Source organism: Colias croceus, chromosome 23 (genome assembly GCF_905220415.1).
Source record: "Colias croceus chromosome 23, ilColCroc2.1".
Classification (NCBI taxonomy): Eukaryota; Metazoa; Arthropoda; class Insecta; order Lepidoptera; family Pieridae; genus Colias; species Colias croceus.
This window is the reverse complement of record NC_059559.1, coordinates 2625362-2646753: the sequence shown is the minus strand read 5'-3', so window position 1 is coordinate 2646753 and position 21392 is coordinate 2625362. Positions and strand designations below refer to the sequence as shown.

At 37.9% G+C, this 21392-nt stretch overlaps 1 protein-coding gene across 1 annotated transcript in view; it reads right to left on the bottom strand.

Moving 5' to 3' along the window:
* Window positions 1–21392, bottom strand: part of LOC123702520 (spectrin beta chain, non-erythrocytic 1) — a 111205-nt gene that overhangs the window by 28180 nt on the left and 61633 nt on the right. Inside the window, exons 41-57 of the mRNA XM_045650300.1 lie at window positions 17551–17785; window positions 16764–16937; window positions 16066–16266; window positions 15237–15399; window positions 14696–14784; window positions 14176–14289; window positions 13551–13680; window positions 12452–12652; window positions 11698–11786; window positions 5836–5976; window positions 4614–4747; window positions 4020–4205; window positions 3339–3480; window positions 2341–2445; window positions 1421–1567; window positions 938–1043; window positions 255–430 (exon numbers count right to left, since the gene is read on the bottom strand). Coding sequence (XP_045506256.1) covers window positions 255–430; window positions 938–1043; window positions 1421–1567; window positions 2341–2445; window positions 3339–3480; window positions 4020–4205; window positions 4614–4747; window positions 5836–5976; window positions 11698–11786; window positions 12452–12652; window positions 13551–13680; window positions 14176–14289; window positions 14696–14784; window positions 15237–15399; window positions 16066–16266; window positions 16764–16937; window positions 17551–17785 — 2533 coding nt within the window. The remainder of the gene's footprint in view (window positions 1–254; window positions 431–937; window positions 1044–1420; window positions 1568–2340; window positions 2446–3338; window positions 3481–4019; window positions 4206–4613; window positions 4748–5835; window positions 5977–11697; window positions 11787–12451; window positions 12653–13550; window positions 13681–14175; window positions 14290–14695; window positions 14785–15236; window positions 15400–16065; window positions 16267–16763; window positions 16938–17550; window positions 17786–21392) is intronic.

Genomic DNA, 21392 nt, shown 5'->3' with positions numbered 1-21392 from the left:
CATCATTAATGACATAAGACTTGATGTTCCTACTTTTATGTATAGAAAAATAAATGACATTTTATGCTGCTCATCTAGTTTCTAATTGGATTTTCTACGGTCAACTTTTTGATCCTTGAACAATAATGTTCTAAACTAAATATCAATTTTTTTATTTATTTCTCAATCTGACTTCAATTAATCCTTCAAAAAACGTTTCTGAATTAAATACAAATGTCCATAAAATTCAAAATCTCAATAATTTCTCCACCTACCCTCAACTTGTCGGCCCTCGCCCGCACCGCCCTTATCCTCGTCTCTATATACTCCGCGTCCTGGTGTCGCTTGCCCAGCAGACTGCCGCCGAACTTCTCCAATTCTTCAACACGACCCATTTGTGAGTCGAGCAGTTTGGCGAATTCTATGTGCTTCTTTATTAGCGTCTCGACGGCTGTGAAAAATGTTAGTAAATAAAAATACCAGAGAAATACAAGAAAATTTATCGACTTATGCATTTTTATCGAGTGAAAAAACGTCAAAACACTTATAAGGGAGATTTTACTCCTTACCTTCACTAGAAAAGTACTAACTTTCGTACTTTTACCTATAAGAGATTATCTTTTATCAGGATCTTATATTTTCTCTTCTGACCGCCTCCTTGATACAGTGGTTGACGCGTGAGCGTAGAACCGAGGGCTCCTGGGATCGATTCCCGGTGGAGACGAAGAAAAAAATGTATCGGTCTGGCAGGACACAGAAAGATGATCACCTACTTGTCCCTAAAGAAAATCGATCAGTGAAACAGATGTATATTACATCTGCCCCTTACCCCACTAGGGGACATCGGACTTCACTTATATTTATCTCTTCGTGGCTTTTTCACAAAAACTACATCACAATACTAATTCCATATTCGTTTTTTCACCACATTTTGACTTTATTATAAGTTCTTACTCACCATCAAGATTTTCGCCCAAATCATCATTGTTCAGGAAGGCCTCTTTAGCCGCCAGCCAGTCTTCAACCAAGCGGGCTTGCTCGTTCAGCACTTGCAGTTCGTGAGCCTGTGTGATAATATTATTACATATTAAAAATTGGTCAAAATTAAAAATTTCAAGATAAATAATAAAATTGTATGTTGCTGTTGGACTTAAAAAAGATTTTGAAAAAGAAATCAGCAAGGTGAAGAGCAATGTGTCACATATTTTATCCGTTTTTTTTTTTAATTTTAAACAATTTATTTATTCATCAGCATGACGGTGCGCTTACAAAACTTCCCTGTTAATTTAACAAAAAACCTGTAGTTTTTGGAGAGATCATTTTTAAAACGTAACAAATGCTCGATGCAATGCTCATTTTCCTTGGTTGTGCATTAAGATCTTCTTATGTGTATTTTTATGTATTATTATACAAATTAAAAAAAAAAAAACCATAGCCAGACCTGCGTCAAATAGTTCTTCCTCTGCAACCACGCCTGGTCTAGGCTGGAGGAGAGTTTCTCAACTCTCTTGATTTTCTCTGGCACGTTTGATTGTTCTGCTTCCTTTTGCAGGGAGGCGATCGCCTTTTGACGGCCGTCTATTTCCGCCTGTAAATAAATAATTATTCGTAAAAAATACATCATAAATTTTCTTATTTTTTGACGATATTGAATGTTTTTTCAAAAGTGGACCAAACAGATAACTTTCTAAACGTAATAATATGATCATAGGTCTAAATCTTTCACGAGTTTGGAAACGACAAAGCTGTTTTCAGACGTAACTAATATTTTTGATTTTAAACAACAATTAGCTAAGATACAAATTCTAAGATACAAATTCATAGTATTTAAAAGATTTCTTACAAATATGATTGCGTTGAGATAAACACACGAAAAGCTGTCAGTATAGTTTTTTTTTATAATGAATAGGCAGACGTTTGACCACGATCCCACCTGATGGAAAGCGGCGATGTGATCTTGGATGCACGTCTGCCTAGAAGAAGCCTGTTCACCCTCGCTATAAATTATATTGAAAATAAATAAAATATTGGTAAATAATTTATATTGAACTAGCTTCCGCGCACGACTTTGTACGTGAACCCCGTTTTTCCCCGTTCCCGCAAGAATTTCGGGAAATCCTTTCTTAGGGGACGCCTACGTTATGACATCTACCTGCATGCCAAATTTCAGCCCGATACGTCCAGTGGTTTGGGCTGTGCGTTGATAGATCACTATATCAGTCACCTTTGAGTTTTATATATATAGATAGATTCTACTATCAAATTTCAAAATTTTAACTTGGATACATATTGTTAATTTCTTAATCAAACTAAAGCCTAAAATAATTTCACTAAATATAATAAACTAAAAAAAAGCCTCACCTTTCTCTCATTATGCATTTCGAGTAGGGCTTCAGCGTGCGCCACGCTCTCGGGCTCCGCCCCGGACATGCGTTTGACAGTCTCCGATACCCATAGGTCGAGTTCCTGGTAATAATATAAAACATTTGAATTACAATTTTAATAAATACTTTATGAGCACATAATTTTGTGATAAATGCTATAAATAATAAGTAAATATTGGACATTAATTGACTACTTTGAATTTTTTATAAATTCAGCAATATAAGAAGGAAGTGAAGTCCCGTGTCCCCGTAGTGGGGTAAGGGGCAGATGCATTATGCATACATCTGTTTCACTGATCGATTTTCTTTAGGGACAATTATGTGATCAGCCTTCTGTGTCCTACCAGACCGAGACATTTTTTTTTCTTCGTCTCCACCGGGAATCGAACCCAGGACCCCTCGGTTCTACGCTCACGCGTCAACCACTGTACCAAAGAGGCGGTCATAGCAATATAAAGCATGCGCTAAATAAACAATTGTTTTATGATTTAAACAATAATGTTTTAAATTAATGAAGTTTTATTGATTTAACTTAAAATTTAAGCAAAGGGTAAATTGAATAACTATTTTATAATATTATTTGTCAAACTATATTTTTGACTAGAAAATTTTAACTAAAATAAGTTTAAAAAGTCTGTTGCATTTCTTGAACAAAAATATTAGAGACTAGCTTTCCGCCCGCGGCTTCGCCCGCGTTTTCAAAGAAAAACCCGCATAGTTCCCGTTCCCGTGGGATTTCAGGGATAAAACCTAGCCTATGTTACTCGTGGATAATGTAGCTTTCGAATGGTGAAAGAATTTTTCAAATCTGCCAAGTAGTTTCGGAGCCTATTCAATTCATACAAACAAACAAACAAACAAAAAATCAAACCTTTCCTCTTTATAATATTTGTATAGATATGAATTCTTAAACATCATATTTATTATATATCATGTAAATTTATCCATCGGTTAATCATTAATTCATTCGTTCACCTTAAGACTCTCGTCGAACTTGTGTTCCGCGATCGCTTCGTCCAGCAATGCACTTCTCTTCTCCCCCAACTCTTTCAGTTTGTCCCACGCTTCCTCCAGACCGCGTAGACTGTCCGCTATTTCGGACGCGTGCTCTGGTTGGCTGAAAGAGAATTTAAAATTAGATTTAAGTATTAGGAAATCTTTACTTAATATTATGAAGCTGAAGAGCTTTTTTGTTTGTTTGAAAGCGCTAATCATAGGAACTACTGGTCCGATTTGAAAAAATCTTTTGGTGTTAGATAGCCCATTTATCGAGGAAGGCTATATGCTATATATTATTATGCTAAGACCAACAGGAGCGGAGCCACGCGGGTAAAACCGCGCGGCACAGCTAGTGGATGGTAAAATCTATATGTACATATTTATAGGTTAATTTCTTGCAAGCCTTGACATTATAATTCCCCTTTTAACACTCTTTTACTTTTTTTAAATTTGTTTCTGCGTCCACAATAGCTACCATTTTCATCGATAACCACAAGTGCATGCTCTGTAGTCTGTACTAAGCGAAACATGATGAACAATTACAATTTTTTGACATCTCTCTGTACCATGTTTTTAATACTTATATTTTTTATTTTTATATTTACACAACTCTCTCTCCCGCTTCTCCCACTCCCTACAACTTTCTCTCTCTCTCACCTCTTAGCCAGCGTATTCCCTTGGTTCCTGAGCGCTTGTATCTTGTCCCCTATAGCGGAAGCCTCAGCAGCTCTGGCCTGGTGCCGTCGCTTCAACTCGTGCGCAGCCTGTAATTCTCTACCACGCTCGTTGCTACTGAAGAGTGCTGCTTTCTTGGCTATACGCTCGGATGTGTCTTCTACGTCTCTATAAACGTTACAAAAGGGTTAAAAAATGTTATTAAATACCATTTTGTTGATGTTATACTCGAAGCCCAGAAACGAACATATAGCGAAAAAATTGTTCACAACATACAGGATCTAATAAAACCTCTCACAACGAGTCTCGATAATTATCACAACATATACTATTTTCGTTATTCAGTTTTTAAAATCTAAGAGAAATTACAATCCCATTTAGCAATATATTAGTTTCAACTTGTAATAAACTAACTTTTTATAGTACAGAATCAGACTATAATATTAAACACGTAAAAAATGTTTATAATCATGAAACAAATCCGAAGATCTTATCAAAACTTTTCAGGTAGCCATTAACATTAAAGTATTTTACAAAGGAAAATTGTCAGTACATAATATAAAAAAATCTACATACCTATTAAACGAATGCAATTGCAGGGCGTTGGACAGTCTATCCTTATACCGTTGTAGGGCTCCGCTGAGCGCTTGCCACTTGGAGAGACAAGCATCGCGGCGGGCTTGGACTGCGCCCGCTTGTTGGGAGGGGCCCTGTAATAATATTATTGTTAAATGTTAAAGGAGAAGAAAACGAGCTAAATAAAAGAAATAAAAAATAATAAAAAACGACGTGTGGCACTCGGGGACTGCCGCGGTAAAGCTACTGCATAGCATGGCTTCAAGCCAGGAAGAGCGTGAGGGAGCGTGAGGTTTTTTCGTAACGGAATTTCTCGATTCGGTCCCCGCGCTCAAGGCCCGCGATAGAAGCTATGCAATAGCTTAATAAAAAATAATAAATAGAAACTCTATAGTCGCGGGTCGTTTTTAACTGTGTTGGATATATACAGAGAAACTTTTAACTTTTATAAAATGTTGAAAATCTGCCTGTCGTGGGTTCTTGGGATACAATAAGATATCGTCGAGTATGCAATTTTTTTTGAATGAAAAGAATGAACTCGACTATATGTTCCAATATAATTTGAACTCGTACTTTCAAAATTCAAACTCAAACATCAATTATACTTGTTCTAGAAGCACTTTTTTATTATTATTGAAGTGAAACTTCTTTATCAGATAATTTAGTGTAATATTTTTTCGTTACGCGTGACATTTTTCCGTTACGCGGCATCTTTTTCTTATCCCTACCACGCGTGATTCGACGTATTTCTGTAAAGTTGCTTGCATATAGTACATTATTTTTTGAAAAATAAGATCATAAAGAAGTTTCACTTCTTACATGTGTACTCTAGTACATGCACACATTTTTTTATATAAACACACCTTTTCTTTATTATGTCAACCATAAAGCTAGATATTGTAGCCCATTTGTAACTTTTCTAACCGTTTCAACCTGTCCACCCTCGCCCTGTCCTATACAAGTATTTTTTGAAGTGAAACTTCTTTATCAGGGTTGGAAAAAAATTTAGTGTAACATTTTTTCGTTACGCGTGACATTTTTCCGTTACGCGCCATCTTTTTCTTATCCCTACCACGCGTGATTCGACGTATTTCTGTAAAGTTGCATATAGTAAATTATTTTTTGAAAAAGAAGTTTCACTTCTTACGTGTGTACACTAGTACACGCACATATTTTTTTCATATTATTTTTTCATATTTTTTGTTGTTTTTTCCCTACTAACCTGTCTCAAAAGTTTATCAGCAAGCGCGCAAACGTTGCGCACGTGCTTATCGTCCACTTGCATGTCGCTGTCCAAGTCGTCCAGTTTGCGTAAAAGAGCGCTACAGTGTTCATAGTCACGGCCAACTTCGTTCGCTTGTACCTGGTGAGGAAAAATACATATTTAAACTCTAATTAATAAAATTAATAAATATCTATTACATATAATAAATCTGTAGAAGGGTCAATTCTGTACAGTGTTACTGGATCGATACCAAGCCCAATTAATATGTGATTAAAATTTTTTTTGTCTGTCTGTCTGTCTGTATGTGAAGGCATCACGTGAAACCTAACGGTTCGATTTCGATGAAACTTGGTATAATTATACCTTATTAACCTGGGCGTAAAATAGGATACTTTTTATCCCGGAAAAATACGTAGAAATCTTAATTTTTCTTAATTATTCCGCGCGGACGGAGTCGCGGGCGGAAGCTAGTTTAACATAAAATATTCAATATTCTGTATACACTAAAGATTAGAGTTGACACTGACTCTTGGATAATAAGAATATTATGTCCTTACGCCGTTATTCGAGGCCTTTAAACAATAATGAGAGAGACATCTTTGATTTCCGGCCGACATTACGTAGTTGTAGTTCCAATTATCTCCACAGAGGGCCTCGTTGTCGCGCTTCCGTGTTTACCAGAGTGACGTTTGTACAGCTAAGCTTTTAAATAATGGTTCTCGCAGTAATCAGCCCATTGGCGTCTTAATTTTCGTACCGACAGTATATCTTGGGATAACGCTGTTAGCGTTCGTTTATTATCCTTTGGAATAAAAGTTGTAGTTTGCTATTATATTACGTTTTGAAAAAATAACGTTTTCAAATAAAAATTTTAAATACTAAAATTAGTAACAGTTTAAAATTTTAAATAGAAGTTGTCGTGTAAAGTGTATTTAAAATGAGTGACGGAAGTAGTGAGAAGATGCCAAATGATAATTTGGTATCCACCGATTCTTCGTCGTCGTTATCGTCGGATGAAGAGGAGGTCGTACGTTCACCTAAAAAGACGGTTAAAAGAAAACGAAAAAGCAGCAAACCTAGTAAGAACAAGAAAACACGTAAGGAAAATGAAAGTTTGTCATTACTTTCAAATCAGGTCAGTGAAATACAGCATTTTCTTGCGAATTTCTCCTCTTGTTTTGGCTACTACCCGCCGGGGTATAGTTATTGTTCTGATGGAATTAATCTAGATAATTGTGATCATGTAAGCGAACCGGCTGTCGAGCCGAGCGTTTCTTTTAACTTCGATTTGACCACAAATTTAAAAGAGCCAACCGTAGCAAATACCTCAGCTGAACATTTGCAATTATTAAATTCTCTTCAACATTTTAATTCGGAGAATTGGACAAACGTACGTTATGCCGATATTCAAAATTAAACAATTCGAAAAATCTAATAATTTAATTGCAACTGAAAAGTCGCTAAGTGCTATTACACATGCGTTAATTATGCAAAGCGATGCGTTAAAAAAGGGCGTATCGGAATTATTACAATGGACTAATGACAGTGAGGAAATAAATAAAGAATCTTTGCTTTCTAAAATTAAAGAGACATTTTCGGGCAGTTTTCAAAAAATTTCTCTTGATTGCTTACAATTAGTATGCGGTCGGCGAGCGGATATTGTTGAACAAAGAAGGGATTTTTTCTTAAATTTGGTAAAAGATAAGTTTTTAATGGTTAGTTTAAAAAAGATTCCGCCTTCTTGTGAATATATTTTTGAAAAGGAAGCATTTTCTGAATTTTTAAAAATAAATGGCGGTATAAATAAAATTTTTTCGCAAAATAAATCCTCCTTTTCTGCGCAAGAAAAGCGAGCTATTTCTGGGTCCCAGGCTGCGCAACCTGGACCTAGTACGTTTATTCAGAACCAAACCGGTCGCCCCTTTGCACCGTTTGCGTTCAATTATAATAATAGTTTTAGACATTATGCACCTCCCAAAGGAGTGCGTCCTAATTATGACTTTAATGAGCGTTTATTTCGACCTCAATTTAGATCACAATCTAAGCAAATGCGTTTTAACCGACCGCAATCTAACAGTACTAGTGCCTCGCGTCCAAGAGGCAAAGGTGATAAAAGATTTTGACTATTTACAGACGTTTCGGGGGGGCAGGTTAACGGAGTTTGTGAGTATTTGGAAAGAGAGGGGTGCTCCAGAAGCACTGCTAAAAATAATAACAGGTTACAAAATTCCTTTTCAAGCGAAACCGCCCTTGGTCATGCCGCGCCATACCAAGGTCCACTATCAAACTGTTCCATCTGTCGAGATGGATTTGGCAATAAACAATATGCTAACCGAAAATATTTTACAGCATGCCCCCGAAACGCCCAGTTTTTTATCTACCCTCTTTCTAACACCAAAAAGCGACGGTTCAATGCGTCCAATTTTCAATTTAAAAAGACTGAATCAGTATCTCAAAATAACGAAATTCCGACTAATTTCGGTACATCGAGTTCCAGATTTTCTACAGCCGCACGATTTCATGGTAAAAATCGATCTCACCCAAGCGTACTGTCACGTGCCCGTGGCCGTGAGTCATCGCTGCTTTCTGAGGTTGATGTACAAGGGCCAGATGTTACAGATGACCTGTTTACCATTTGGGCTCGCAACAGCACCCAAGGACGAACTGACTGACGAACTGGACAGCGGAATTTCTGCGCGAAAAAGGTATTCGAATCATTGTTTTCCTCGACGATTTTTTAATTGTGTGCCAGGACAGAGCCAAGCTCGTCAACCAAGTGGAGGTCGTGCTAAAAAGTCTACAGGAGCTGGGCTGGAAGGTAAACACCAACAAATCTATACTCTCACCTCAGACCTCATTAGAATACCTGGGTATAGTATGGGACACGTGGCAGAACAGGAAGAGTTTACCACAAAACAAAATCCGGAAAATAAAGGTAAATATTTCACATCTATTGAAGAGTCAGGTCATAACTTTGAAAGAGGCTCAGAGTACTGCAGGCTTTCTAAACTTTGCCCGTCTCGTAATACCCCAGGGCCGGCTCAATTTCCGTTGTCTTTTAACACTTTCAAACAGACTGCTGAAACACCAAGACCGAACGTCGTTTCATCTGCCGCAACAGGTAGTCAAGGAGCTCAAGTGGTGGTTAGTAAATTGCGAGAAGTTCTCTCGAATTCATCCTCCCTCAACCACACATTTCTTAACAACGGACGCGGCGGATTCGGGTTGGGGGGCCGAGCTAAATGGTATTCATATGAAGGGAGAATGGGTGGGCGCAGAAAGCTTACTTCATTCGAACCAAAAGGAAATGCTCACTGTTGTCAAATGTTTAAGGGAAGTGGGTCCCTCTCTGATTCATTCGTCAGTTCTTCTACAGTGCGACAACAAAGCCGTTGTAGCCTACTTGAAAAACGAAGGGGGTTGTCGGTCGGCGGAACTGATGAAACTAACTTACGAAGTTTACCATCTGTTAGACATTTTCGACATACATTTGATTCCTCACCACATTCCAGGCAGTTACAATATGGAAGCAGATCGCCTATCGCGGAACATGTCCCCCGCGGAGTGGCATTTACTACCTTCAACGACAGATCTAGTGTTTGCGAAATGGGGAGTGCCAGATGTAGATCTGTTCGCTTCAACACGAGCTCATGTGGTACCCAAATATGTGAGTCTAGACCAACGGGATCGACAAGCATGGAAACACAATGCGTTTGCTTGGGAGTGGACGTTCAGGTTAGCGTGGGTATTTCCTCCTCCAAGTGTCCTGCCCCGAGTTTTGATGCATCTCAATCGAGCGAAAGGTATGTACCTAATAGTAGCACCGAGGTGGCCGCGGGCATTTTGGAGAGCAGATCTGAAGTCGCGAGCGATAGCTCCACCCTTCACCGTCCGCCACCTGGAGACCAAACTAATAGATCTGACCACGGGCCTCCCTCCACCAAAGGTAAAGAATATGGTTCTCGAAATTTGGAAATGTGGGGGTGGACGCAAGCATTAGAAACATGGTCAAGCCAGCAAAAATCGCTCTTGCGGTCAGGATGGCGAGGCTCTACTCTTAAAACGTATAAACCTGCTTGGGAACGGTGGATTAATTGGTGTTTAAAACACAATGTCGACATTAAGAATCCAACAGGATCTGATTTAGCCAAATATTTAGCTGATTTACATTTAGTCGAAAAACTTGCATATAGGACAATTTTAGTTCATAAATCAGTCGTGTCCACTTTATGTAAAACGGAGGACAATTCTAAGTTAAGTTCGAATATTTTAGTAAAACAGATATTAAAAGCTATAGCAAATACTAGCCCAAAATTGCGCGCGGGTAACATTTGGGATACTTCCATTTTGATATCATGGTTAACTAATCATAATGTGCAGAATAGTAGTAACTTGTGGGAAATTTCACGCCGTTGTGCCATTATATTATTATTGTGTTCAGGTCGTAGAATACATGACTTGACACTTTTGAGTGTTGCAGAAGGCTTTTATGTAGATAGTACCGTAGAAAATTCTATAGTTTTTTGGCCCAAACATGGATCTAAGACTGACTCGGATTCATATGTTCAATCAGGTTGGAAGTTATTGTCAAACGCAAGTAACTGTAATATCGACCCCGTATTTTGGATTAGAAAGTTATTAGATCTGGGCATGGATAGGCGTAACTTGGCTAGCGTAGATAATTTATTTGTAACCGTTTGTGGCAAGCCGAAAGCCGCTTCTAGAACTGTAATAGCTGGTTGGGTGAAATCTGCTTTGAGAGAGGCGGGTGTTGAAGCTGCTCCTGGTAGCGTTCGATCAGCTGTTGCCTCTAGGAGCTGGTTAGACAATGAATCTATAGATAAAATTCTTGCAAGGGGAAATTGGAGGTCACAAAATACCTTCAAAAAATATTATAGAAAAGAAGTGAGACCGGTTAATAATCAGAATAATTCTTTATGTGCTCTGTTTGAGCCCTTATCACAATAATAAATTGAAATGATTATATTAATTTATTTTTTGTAAATAATCACATTGGCGTCTTGTTTACCAGGCGAAACCAAACAATGTCTCATTATTGTTTAAAGGCCTCGAATAACGGCGTAAGGACATAATAGTTGAGTTTTACTTACCATTAAAACTCGTATTATGTCCAGGAGCCTTATTCGAGGCCTTACATTAAGATCTGCCTGGTAGTTAGTTTGATTAAATGATTAATAAAATTAAATTGTTAAAAATAATGAGACTCAATGAGCTGATTACTGCGAGAACCATTATTTAAAAGCTTAGCTGTACAAACGTCACTCTGGTAAACACGGAAGCGCGACAACGAGGCCCTCTGTGGAGATAATTGGAACTACAACTACGTAATGTCGGCCGGAAATCAAAGATGTCTCTCTCATTATTGTTTAAAGGCCTCGAATAAGGCTCCTGGACATAATACGAGTTTTAATGGTAAGTAAAACTCAACTATTTTTGTTTGTGTTCCGACCCTGCCTTCATAATAAACTGCAGAAGACATAGTTCGCGTGGGAACGGAATTTGGAAGTGGTTTTATTGTGTACTAGCTGTGCCGCGCGGTTTCACCCACGTGGCTCAGCTCCTGTTGGTCTTAGCGTGATAATACATAGCCTATATTACTAGTGGATAATGTAGCTTTCGAATGGTGAAAGAATTTTTAAAATCGGTCCAGTAGTTTATGAGCCTATTCATTACAATCAAACAAACAAAGTTTTCCTCTTTATAATATTAGTGTAGAAAATGAATTTCAATCATCGTGTAGACAGCCTTAGTTTTATTTCAACTGAAGAAGTTATCGAGTTCTCATTGGGTTCATAATATTTTTAAAAGATATAAAAATAAGTTTTTAAGTTATCTTACCATCATTTCCTTATCCCTGATCCAGGCCTCGATTTTGTCGAGATGTTGGTTGAATTCCAGGATATCCTGAGCTTCTTCGAGACCACGACCTGTAAACATGTACATTATAACATTAAAAACAAGCGACTAAACATGTACATTAATTAAATTCATAAATATAATAACCTTATCAATTATTTTTTCCATAAAGAATATTCTAAACTAGCAGTGGTCCGCGGTTTTACTTGGATTGATCCGCTCTTGTTGGTCTTAGCGGGATGATATATAGCCTATAGCCTTCTTATACCAATATTCTTATGCCTATAGCCTATAACACCAAAGAAATTTTTAAATTGGACATACTGGTCCTGAGATTAACAAACAAACTCTTATAATATTAGTATAGATAAAGATTAAAAATCCCGTTCTGCTAAGCGCCGTAGCCTATCTGGTTAACATAGTTGTTTATCACAAATATCTTATATATATAAAAATGAATCGCAAAATGTGTTGGTAAGCGCATAACTCGAGAACGGCTGAACCGATTTCGATAATTCTTTTTTTATTATATTTCTTGAAGTACGAGGATGGATCTTATGTAGAGAAAACGTAAACATGTACCACGGGCGAAGCCGGGGCGGACCGCTAGTGTTTTTATAATTTTGTTTCAAACTTTTCAAATGCCTACTCTTTGTCCCAAGTTTTTACTATTTTTTCTGTAAATTTCATCCATTTTCTTAAAAATTTCTAGCTTTATCCATAGAAACCTCCTTACCAGTCTCTTCAGCAGCCGTCTCCAGCTTCCTCCAGTCCTCCCTTAGCTGCTGCAGCTCCTGGACCACCTCCTTCTCCGGCCCCAGCTGTTCAGCCAGCTCCTCCACTTCTTGGAGACGAGCTCTGTTCGCGGCCAGTTCCGCGGTGAACGCCTGGTGCTTCTGGAGACGCTTCATCTTGTCCTCCAGGCTTGTGCCTTCGCCTGGAATCATTGAAGTAGAAATAAGAAAATCGTCAATTTAGTTAATCAATAAAAAATGTGTGCGTGTACAAGTGTACACACGTAAGAAGTGAAACTTCTTTATGGCCTTATTTTTCAAAAAATAATTTACTATATGCAGACCGTATACAGACAGTAATGACAGTATTACAGAAATACGTCGAATCACGCGCGGTAGGGATAAGAAAAAGATGGCGCGTAACGGAAAAATGTAATGCGTAATGAAAAAATGTTACACTAAATTTTTTCCAACCCCAATAAAGAAGTTTCACTTCAAAAATTTTCTCAACGATTTATTTTTTGCCAATCTTAAATGTTCATGGAATAAAACGTACAGTTTAATAACCGCACAGAGATTGCAATATCTTATTAAAAGTATGCCAAATATGTACATGAATTCAGAAAATATACAGTAGATTTTTTTACATAGTTAAACAAAAACCTTTTTATTGTAGTATATTCACAAGATTGACCGCCTCCTTGGTACAGTGGTTGACGCGTCAGCGTAGAACCGAGGGGTCCTGGGTTCGATTCCCGGTGGAGACGAAGAAAAAAAAAATGTCTCGGTCTGGTAGGACACAGAAGACTGATCACCTACTTGTCCCTAAAGAAAATCGATCAGTGAAACAGATGTATGCATAATGCATCTGCCCCTTACCCCACTACGGGGACACGGGACTTCACTCTCATATTCACAAGTTTGCAAACATAAAACTACGACAAGAAAATTTTTTACTAATAAGAAATTTTCACATATAAATCCTATTGAAGTTTTGGTCAAATCGAGATCACTTATTTCTCTTTTGTACTCTTCTTTTTCCACCACAATTAAAAAGTGGAGAAGGGGGAGTCCTCTTTGCATCTTGGCACGACAACTCACCATGTTGAGCATTAAGCATGGCCAGCTTATCAGCCAACCATCCCCTCGCCTCATTCGCGTCGCGGCTGAACTGCGCCCGCGCACGTGCGCGCAGTAAACGTTCGCGACGCTCTGCTGCTGTTGTGTATAGCTGGGGATGTGTATGGTGGTCATAATTTATGTATAATAATTTAAATAAATCGTATAATAAGTATAGAATTAGAATTTATATTAATATTCTTTTTTAATTTTTAACCAGCGACCCCTTTGACGTATAACGCGACCACGGCCCAACCACAGCAATCGAATGTCATTTCGTCGCCAGGATGAACAATCAACGTCACGAAATACGCGCTTTCCTTCGCAAAATAATGTTTTAACGGAACAAATAGAAAAGAAATTTTATTTAAAATAAATAAACCAAAACGAATATGCCTAAAAGCAGCAAGTATTTCGCCCGCAGCTTCGCTCGCGAACCGCGTTGCCGCTCCCGTGCGATTTTCGGGATAAAAACTATCCTATGTGTTTATCCAAGTTATTCTCTGTGTGTGCCAAAATTTCATGAAAATCAGTTCAGCAGTTTTTTCGAGAAGGAATAAAAAACAAACATACTGTCGCAATTATAATTTTATTAGTAGGATTGTACCTTCTTCCTCCTCTCATTGATAGCACGCAACTCGTCAGCGATCCGCTGACTCTCCACGTGATTCTGTTGCAGCAACTTATCACCATGACTGTTGAGGGTGGACAGCTTCTCATCCTAATGGAGAAAACTCAAATATAAATCATTTACTTCATATCAATACACCAATAAAAAGATAAATAAAATAAGTACGCGGACATAATAAAAATGACATTAAATATTTTGCAGTCAGGATTGGAACATTCTGTTAATAAGTTAATCTTTTTAAGTTCAGACATATAAAGCTGACTTCATAAATATTTTTGGATTATATTAATAACTAGCGGTCCGTCCCGGCTTCGCTCGTGGTACATATTTCGCAATAAAAGGTAGCCTATGTTCTTTTTCAGGGTCTAAAGATTGTCTGTGCCAAATTTCATCAAAATCGGTCCAGTAGTTTATGCGTGAAAACCATACATATATACATACATAATTACAAACCTTACCTCTTTATAATATTAGTATAGATATGTCGTATAGTCACCTGTGTCGCGAGAAGTTTCTCAAAAGCTTCGTGTTTCTTCAGCAAATTGTCCACCTCCTCAACACTCAGCGTTGGCGATATTTCCGTACCTGAGGAAAACATTATTTTAGCATTCTACACTTAAATATTTTACGAGTAGAGAATTACTTACGTTAGAATGAACAAGAAAGGGACGAATGATGCATTGGATATAAAGTATAAATTTATAAAGAATAGAAAAAATTCGTCACGAGGCGGGACTTGAACCCGCATCCTTTCGCGCCAAACCGGGGGTAATGCCTGACCAATTCAGCCATTCGTGACCCGCCAGAGCAATCGAATTTATTTGTTTGACCGCCTCCTTGGTACAGTGGTTGACGCGTGAGCGTAGAACCGAGGGGACCTAGGATTGATTCCCGGTGGAGACGAAGAAAAAAAATGTCTCGGTCTGACAGAAGGCTGATCACCTACTTTTCCCTAAAGAAAATCGATCAGTGAAACAGATGTTTGCATAATACATCTGCCCCTTACCCCACTTGGGGACATGGGACTGTGCACTCACCGAGCGCGGCCTCCTGAGCAGCGCACAGGTCGTGCAGCTGCTTGGCGTCGCGCAGGAAGCAGTGCCAGTCGATCAGCTGGTCCAGCGCCACCTGCCGGGCTGCCCAAGCAGCGTGCAGACGAGCCCGCTCTTCCACTAACGCGGAGCAGCGTTCTTCTATCTCCTGTTAAAATAAATATATATCAAACTTATATTTACGCAGTTAAGAAGTTAAAAAAAACGGGAAAAAAAATCGAATTCTGGCACTTTTATTTATTTTGCACCACCATGTTATCGACTCATTTATTTTACTCGTCCTTTCTGGGTTGCCGGGTAGATATCGCTGCCAGCGATAAGGCCGCCTACTGTATATTGTTATATTTTATTGTTAAGATTGTAAAATGTATTCCATACGGTGTACAATAAGTACCTAAGTATTTTTCATTCATATTCGTTATACACTACACCTTAATGACTGACATAGTGTCAACATCAACATTATAAAGAAAATCACAGTACAAAATTATGTCTAATTACCATTTCGACCAAACTTTTCCTGTTACAATGCATTCTATAAGTCAGTCAGTCAGTTTACCTGTGCAGCAGGATGCCTCGCGTCCACCAGATCCTGTCCATGCGCTAGCGCATCTCTAAACGTGTCGTCTCTCGCGTCTTTCTTCGCCCCCAGCGCGTCAGTCCATCTAGCAGTCAGTCAGTCCAAAATTGTTCCCCTTTATTTACCTGAGCCCTGTCAACTCCACTCTTACATGGGGAATTGGGATATGCGTTTATCTCTATCAGTCAGTCCAAAGTTCCAAAGTTTATCAGTCAGTCTCTTCCATTCATTTACCTGTGCAGCAGGATGTCCAGCATCCACCAGATCCTGTCCATGCGCAAGCGCATCTCTGAACGTATCGTCTCTCGCGTCGATCTCCGCCCGCAGCGCGTCGTGGTGCGCACGTTGCGCTTGCGCAGCGGCCGCTGATCTAGCGCCGAGGGATGACGACATTTGTCCTCGGAGCTCGGAGGACCAGGAGGTTACGTCGCGTATCTGGAACGGAATAAGTTGGTAAAGAGTGTCATATTTTTCTTTTTTCATACGTGTAGATGCAGACACTTTGTTGTAGTTAAACAGTTAGAATTGGTTCGGAGACTTTTAACCAATTAATAATATGGCAATACCAATAAAAGTTTAATGCTCTAATCAGAGCTCTGTTTTTCAATAAAGGTAAAGTTTTCTTTGTGCAACAGAAAATCTAGTTCATTCGTGTATCCTGAAATCGGAATGCATATTATGTTGTCTGGAAAAATAACCAGTATTAACCCCTATTTATTAGTGAAAATGAATAATGTTGTCTGAAAAAGTTAGTCTATCTTTAGTAGAATTTTTTTTTTGCGAATAGGGTAGTTAACAATCTCGCCTGATGTTAAACTAGATGTGGTCTAATATGGAACGCGCTTCCCTAGAAGGTACCTCAATCATGATAATTGTTTCACATTATTAAAAGTACTATTACCACACAAAAAAAAAAAATGAAACTCCCTCACCTCAGACAACAGCTGCTGCAGCTCATAATGATGATGCAGCGCCTTCTTCCTCTCATCAGCAGCAGCACGCAAGCTGTTCCAGGCCTCTGTGAGTGCCCGTTGGCGCAGCGCTATCTGCTGCTCGTTACCACCTGGACAGAGCTTCTGGAGACGGGTGCCTTCTTCTTGGAGCACCTGGAAGGTTGTGATGGTCAGATTTTGGTAATAGGAAGAAAATTTTAGGCGATTATTGCAGAGTACGCCTAGATATATTCATTGTGTGCTGCATAAATGGAATTTAGCATGCATTTAATGTGTTATTGGGGAAAATCTTAATCACAACTTTTTAAACGGATTCAATTTTAATTAAAATAAATGGTTAGTGTCTTTTTAATTGTATAACAGATAAAATAATAGTATAAATTGTAAAAAAAACTTTATTTATTTGTATTGTTAATACTCAATAGTATGGAGACAAGTATTTGGTAGGTTATTTTTACGCACACTTTTACACATGTGTGTGTACGTGTACATGTTAGTGCGTGAACGTGTACGTTTAGGTGCGTGTACGTGTCTATAGTTACGTGTACGTACCTGCATTTGCGCATCAATCGCTAGCAAATCATTCTCCGCTGTCGCATGATCTCTAAGCAGGGCAAGCGCAGCTCGTAGATCCCTCGGGGGAGGGGGTGGACCGAGTCAAACTTAATTGTGTGTACGTGTACATTTTAGTGCGTGTACGTGTACGTCTAGGTGTGTGTAGGTGTACGTTTAGGATATGTACGTGTCTCTAGGTGCATGTACGTACCTGCATCTGCGCATCTATAGCCAGCAGATCGTTCTCCGCTGTCGCATGGTCTCTAAGCAGCGCGTGCGCAGCTCGCAAGTCTCTCGGGGGAGCGGGTGGAGCCAGTCGAGCTCGCCTAGACGCAGCTCGCGCTAGTAACTCGCCCGCGTCGCGGTGGTATCGGTGTATCTCACCAGCTGCGTGCAGACGACGGCCGCGAGATTCGATCTGTTCGACTAGACGTTGCCAGGATTCGCTAGAATAATACCCATGAGTCGTAGGACATTTAATTTTGAACGACAGAACTTTAAAGTGAAAGTGACTCAACACTAGGATATTTCAACAGGTACGCATCATTATAATTGTCTGTCTAATGCGTTAATTTTTTAAACAGTTTTAAGTTTCGACTTCTGTCAGCATAACTCCGTTTTATTACATACTTTACTTGTTTTTAGTGCAAATTGTGTTCATTTAGTTACGCATACACCCAATAAATGGGACACTTGTCAATTAATTAAATGATGTATCGCGTATTAGTATTGTATCTTCTTTTAGAATGTATTATTGTCTGTTATGTAAGTAATAATTCTTTATAATATATATGATATGTTTCCTATCTACTATATTATATTATTATATATTATATTATTGCTTTTATTTTTATTTTTTTCTTTATTTTTTTCATAATAAGTACACTGCCACTGTCAGGATGTCAATGTGGTGTCCACTGAAAATCAGTGGAGAATCTAAGTGTCTTATATGTCCTTAGATTCTCAAACCACTGAGTGGATATTATCCATTTTGTGCCGTTGTAACCAATGATATTATATATAGAAACAAGAGGTAGATACGTTACCAACGCACCAAAACGTAAACCGTGAATTGGTCCTAATTGGGACCAGTGGAATCAGTCAGATTGTGACTTGTGACAGCGAACGTACATGCTGATATAAATGTTAAAATTATCAATAATGCCTTCTTGTGTGTTCAGAAAGTGCACAAATTACGATAGTAAAATAAAGAAAGATAGAGGAATATCATATCACAGGTAAATGTATTAAAATATTATAATTTTAGAGCAAAAATAACAATTTGCAATTATTAATGAATGACACTTGCTTGACACTTGTATTGAAATAATGAAAGGGATATAACATTGCTTCAATCACTAGTGTGACAAAGCTAGCGCACACTGTGTTCAAAGATTATCATGTAGATACGATTATTGAAAATAGAACGGTTATTTTATTAATTTCGATTTGGGTAAATACTTGATTATTTTTATATTTAAATCCACACAGTGCATGTAATTAACAAATATATCTATTTATTATATACAATGAAATCGTGATGGCAAAAATGTTTGTTTGCAAAAATGATGTTGAATATACGTATACATTAAAGAAAAGATTATCGCTACTGACGAAAAATGCTATTTGCTTTTCTGTAAATAGCTATTGAACATACATTTTATTTGTGTTTTAGATAAAAAAGGCTTATACTTCATCCTTTCTTTTATTTCATACTTTTTTTCATCTAGGCACCACTATTATTATATCCTACAAGTTGGAGTGATGACCATGTACGGGTTCCGGGAACTGCCTTGAAACGAATAGCGTAAGATCGGTCCGTATGGAGTTCTATAAGGAGGACTATGCTCAGCAGTGGGTGTTTATCGGGTGAAATGATGATGACCGAAAACGAACACCACAGCTAGTAATAAATGCTTAATACAGTTATATCTCCAAAAAAGTTTTTTTTTTCATTTTAATACAACTTCATAATAATAATTAAATAGTAAATGAAATTGTCACATTTGTTTACGTGTGCAGGAAACGTAACATCTATAACATTGAACCTTCTGTGTCGTTAGTGTCTACGCCTGTTAAACTTATTATAGCAATCATGAGCTTCAACAACATAGATTGTCATTTTTTTATTTATTATTTATTGGCCGGGTAGAATGTAATTTTTACACTTATCTAAAAATACTTGCCAAAGGTGTGTCGGTCTCGAAAATAAATTGTTTTTAAACGGAATATTGAGTTTCCCTAAAGAAATTCCAGTTCCCAAGCCTAAAGCGGGAACAATTTGGCGACCGTGACAGGACCAAAAACGGATGAGTTATCTACACATCTACGCAATCTTTTTGGGACTGATTCCTGCCGAAAGGGATACCTAACCTGCTCGTCTGAACAACGCCACATCTAAAGTGTCGTGCCGGAGTGCAGCTCAAAATTCATACAAAGTTAAGTGCAAATCCTTAATTCCTTCCGTTCCTAACCATAAAACAATTTAAATTATAGCAATTGATTAATTACCTAACCTATTCTCACATCCTCACGCCATATCCCCTTGCATAAATTGTAATTAATTTGTTCAAAATTGAATTCATTTTTTGTTTACAACAATCTCGTATATTATCGCCCCTTCTCGCTTATAAACTCGACTTCGCCGAATAATTTCAGGAGCCGTCTTCTCAGGTGACTAAATATCGCTCGCACGATCTTCTGCGCAGCAGCTGCGTGTGAGCAGCAGCCCGGCTACCAGCGGCAGGTTCCACCAGGCGAGGAGCGTGAGATAAGCATTTTATTTCTTCCATAACTTTATCAGACTTGTTGACGTGCATTTAAATTATTAATTAATCGAAAATAATTACATAATTTGAAAATAATTACATACTTCCTTTTCATAACAATATTTAATTAAACTATTTTACAAAATGTCTACGGAATCTAATCAAAAGTTATTAAGAGATTCATATTCAAAAAGGTCTGCTATTAAAGGCCAAATTACAAAATTCAAAAATTATTTGGACAGAATTAGCGAGTCCACTTTAATGGATGAAGTATTAATGGCTGAATTTAAATTGAAACTTAGCAAATTCGAAGCATTGTCAACAAAGTTTGATGTGTTGCAGACTGAGATTGAGGTTCTTAATTCTGAAAATATAGATTCTGAGATTGATGAAAGAGACGACATTGAGAACGATTTCGTCCAAAGTATTGCTTCTGCTAAAATAATGATTAAACAATATGATAATTTATTTAATGACAACGAAAATCGTAGGAAATCGATGGGCAATGAAGACTCTTTCCATCAAGACTCAAATATTAGATTACCACGAATCGAGATCTCAAAGTTTAATGGTTCATACTTCCGTTGGCTAGAGTTCCGCGACACATTTTCAAATTTGGTTCATAAAAACAAAAATATTACTGATATACATAAATTTCATTATTTACTTTCTTACCTTGAGGGTGATGCGGCACGGATTGTCTCTAATCTCGAAGTGTCAACAGCAAACTACCAGGCAGCCTGGACGCTACTTTGCGACAGGTATAATAACAAAAGACTTCTTGTTGATCATCACTTAGATTCTTTACTTAACATTCAATCTTTAACTCGTGAGTCCGACAAGTCACTACGTTTTTTAGTCGATCATGTTACAAAAAATCTTCGCGCCTTGTCTAGCCTGGGTCAGCCTACTGACTGTTGGGATGTACTTATAGTATTTACTTTGTCTTCTAAATTGGATAAATGTACTCTTGTTAAATGGGAAGAGTATCGAAATACTATTGATGACATTCCAACTTTGCAACAATTTCAAAGATTTTTAATCAACCGTGCAGATGTGTTAGAATCTTTAAATCGCAATAAGGTTGGCACTAATAATGAATCCCAAAATAATTCTAAATTACAATTATTCACGCCACGTCCCTCACAACTAAATTCACAAAAACATAATAAATCTGATAAAAATAAAAACACTAATTCATTTACTACATCTAATCAAAATCAATCAAATGTTTATCTTTGCATAATTTGTAACGGAAATCACAGAATTTATGACTGTCCTACAT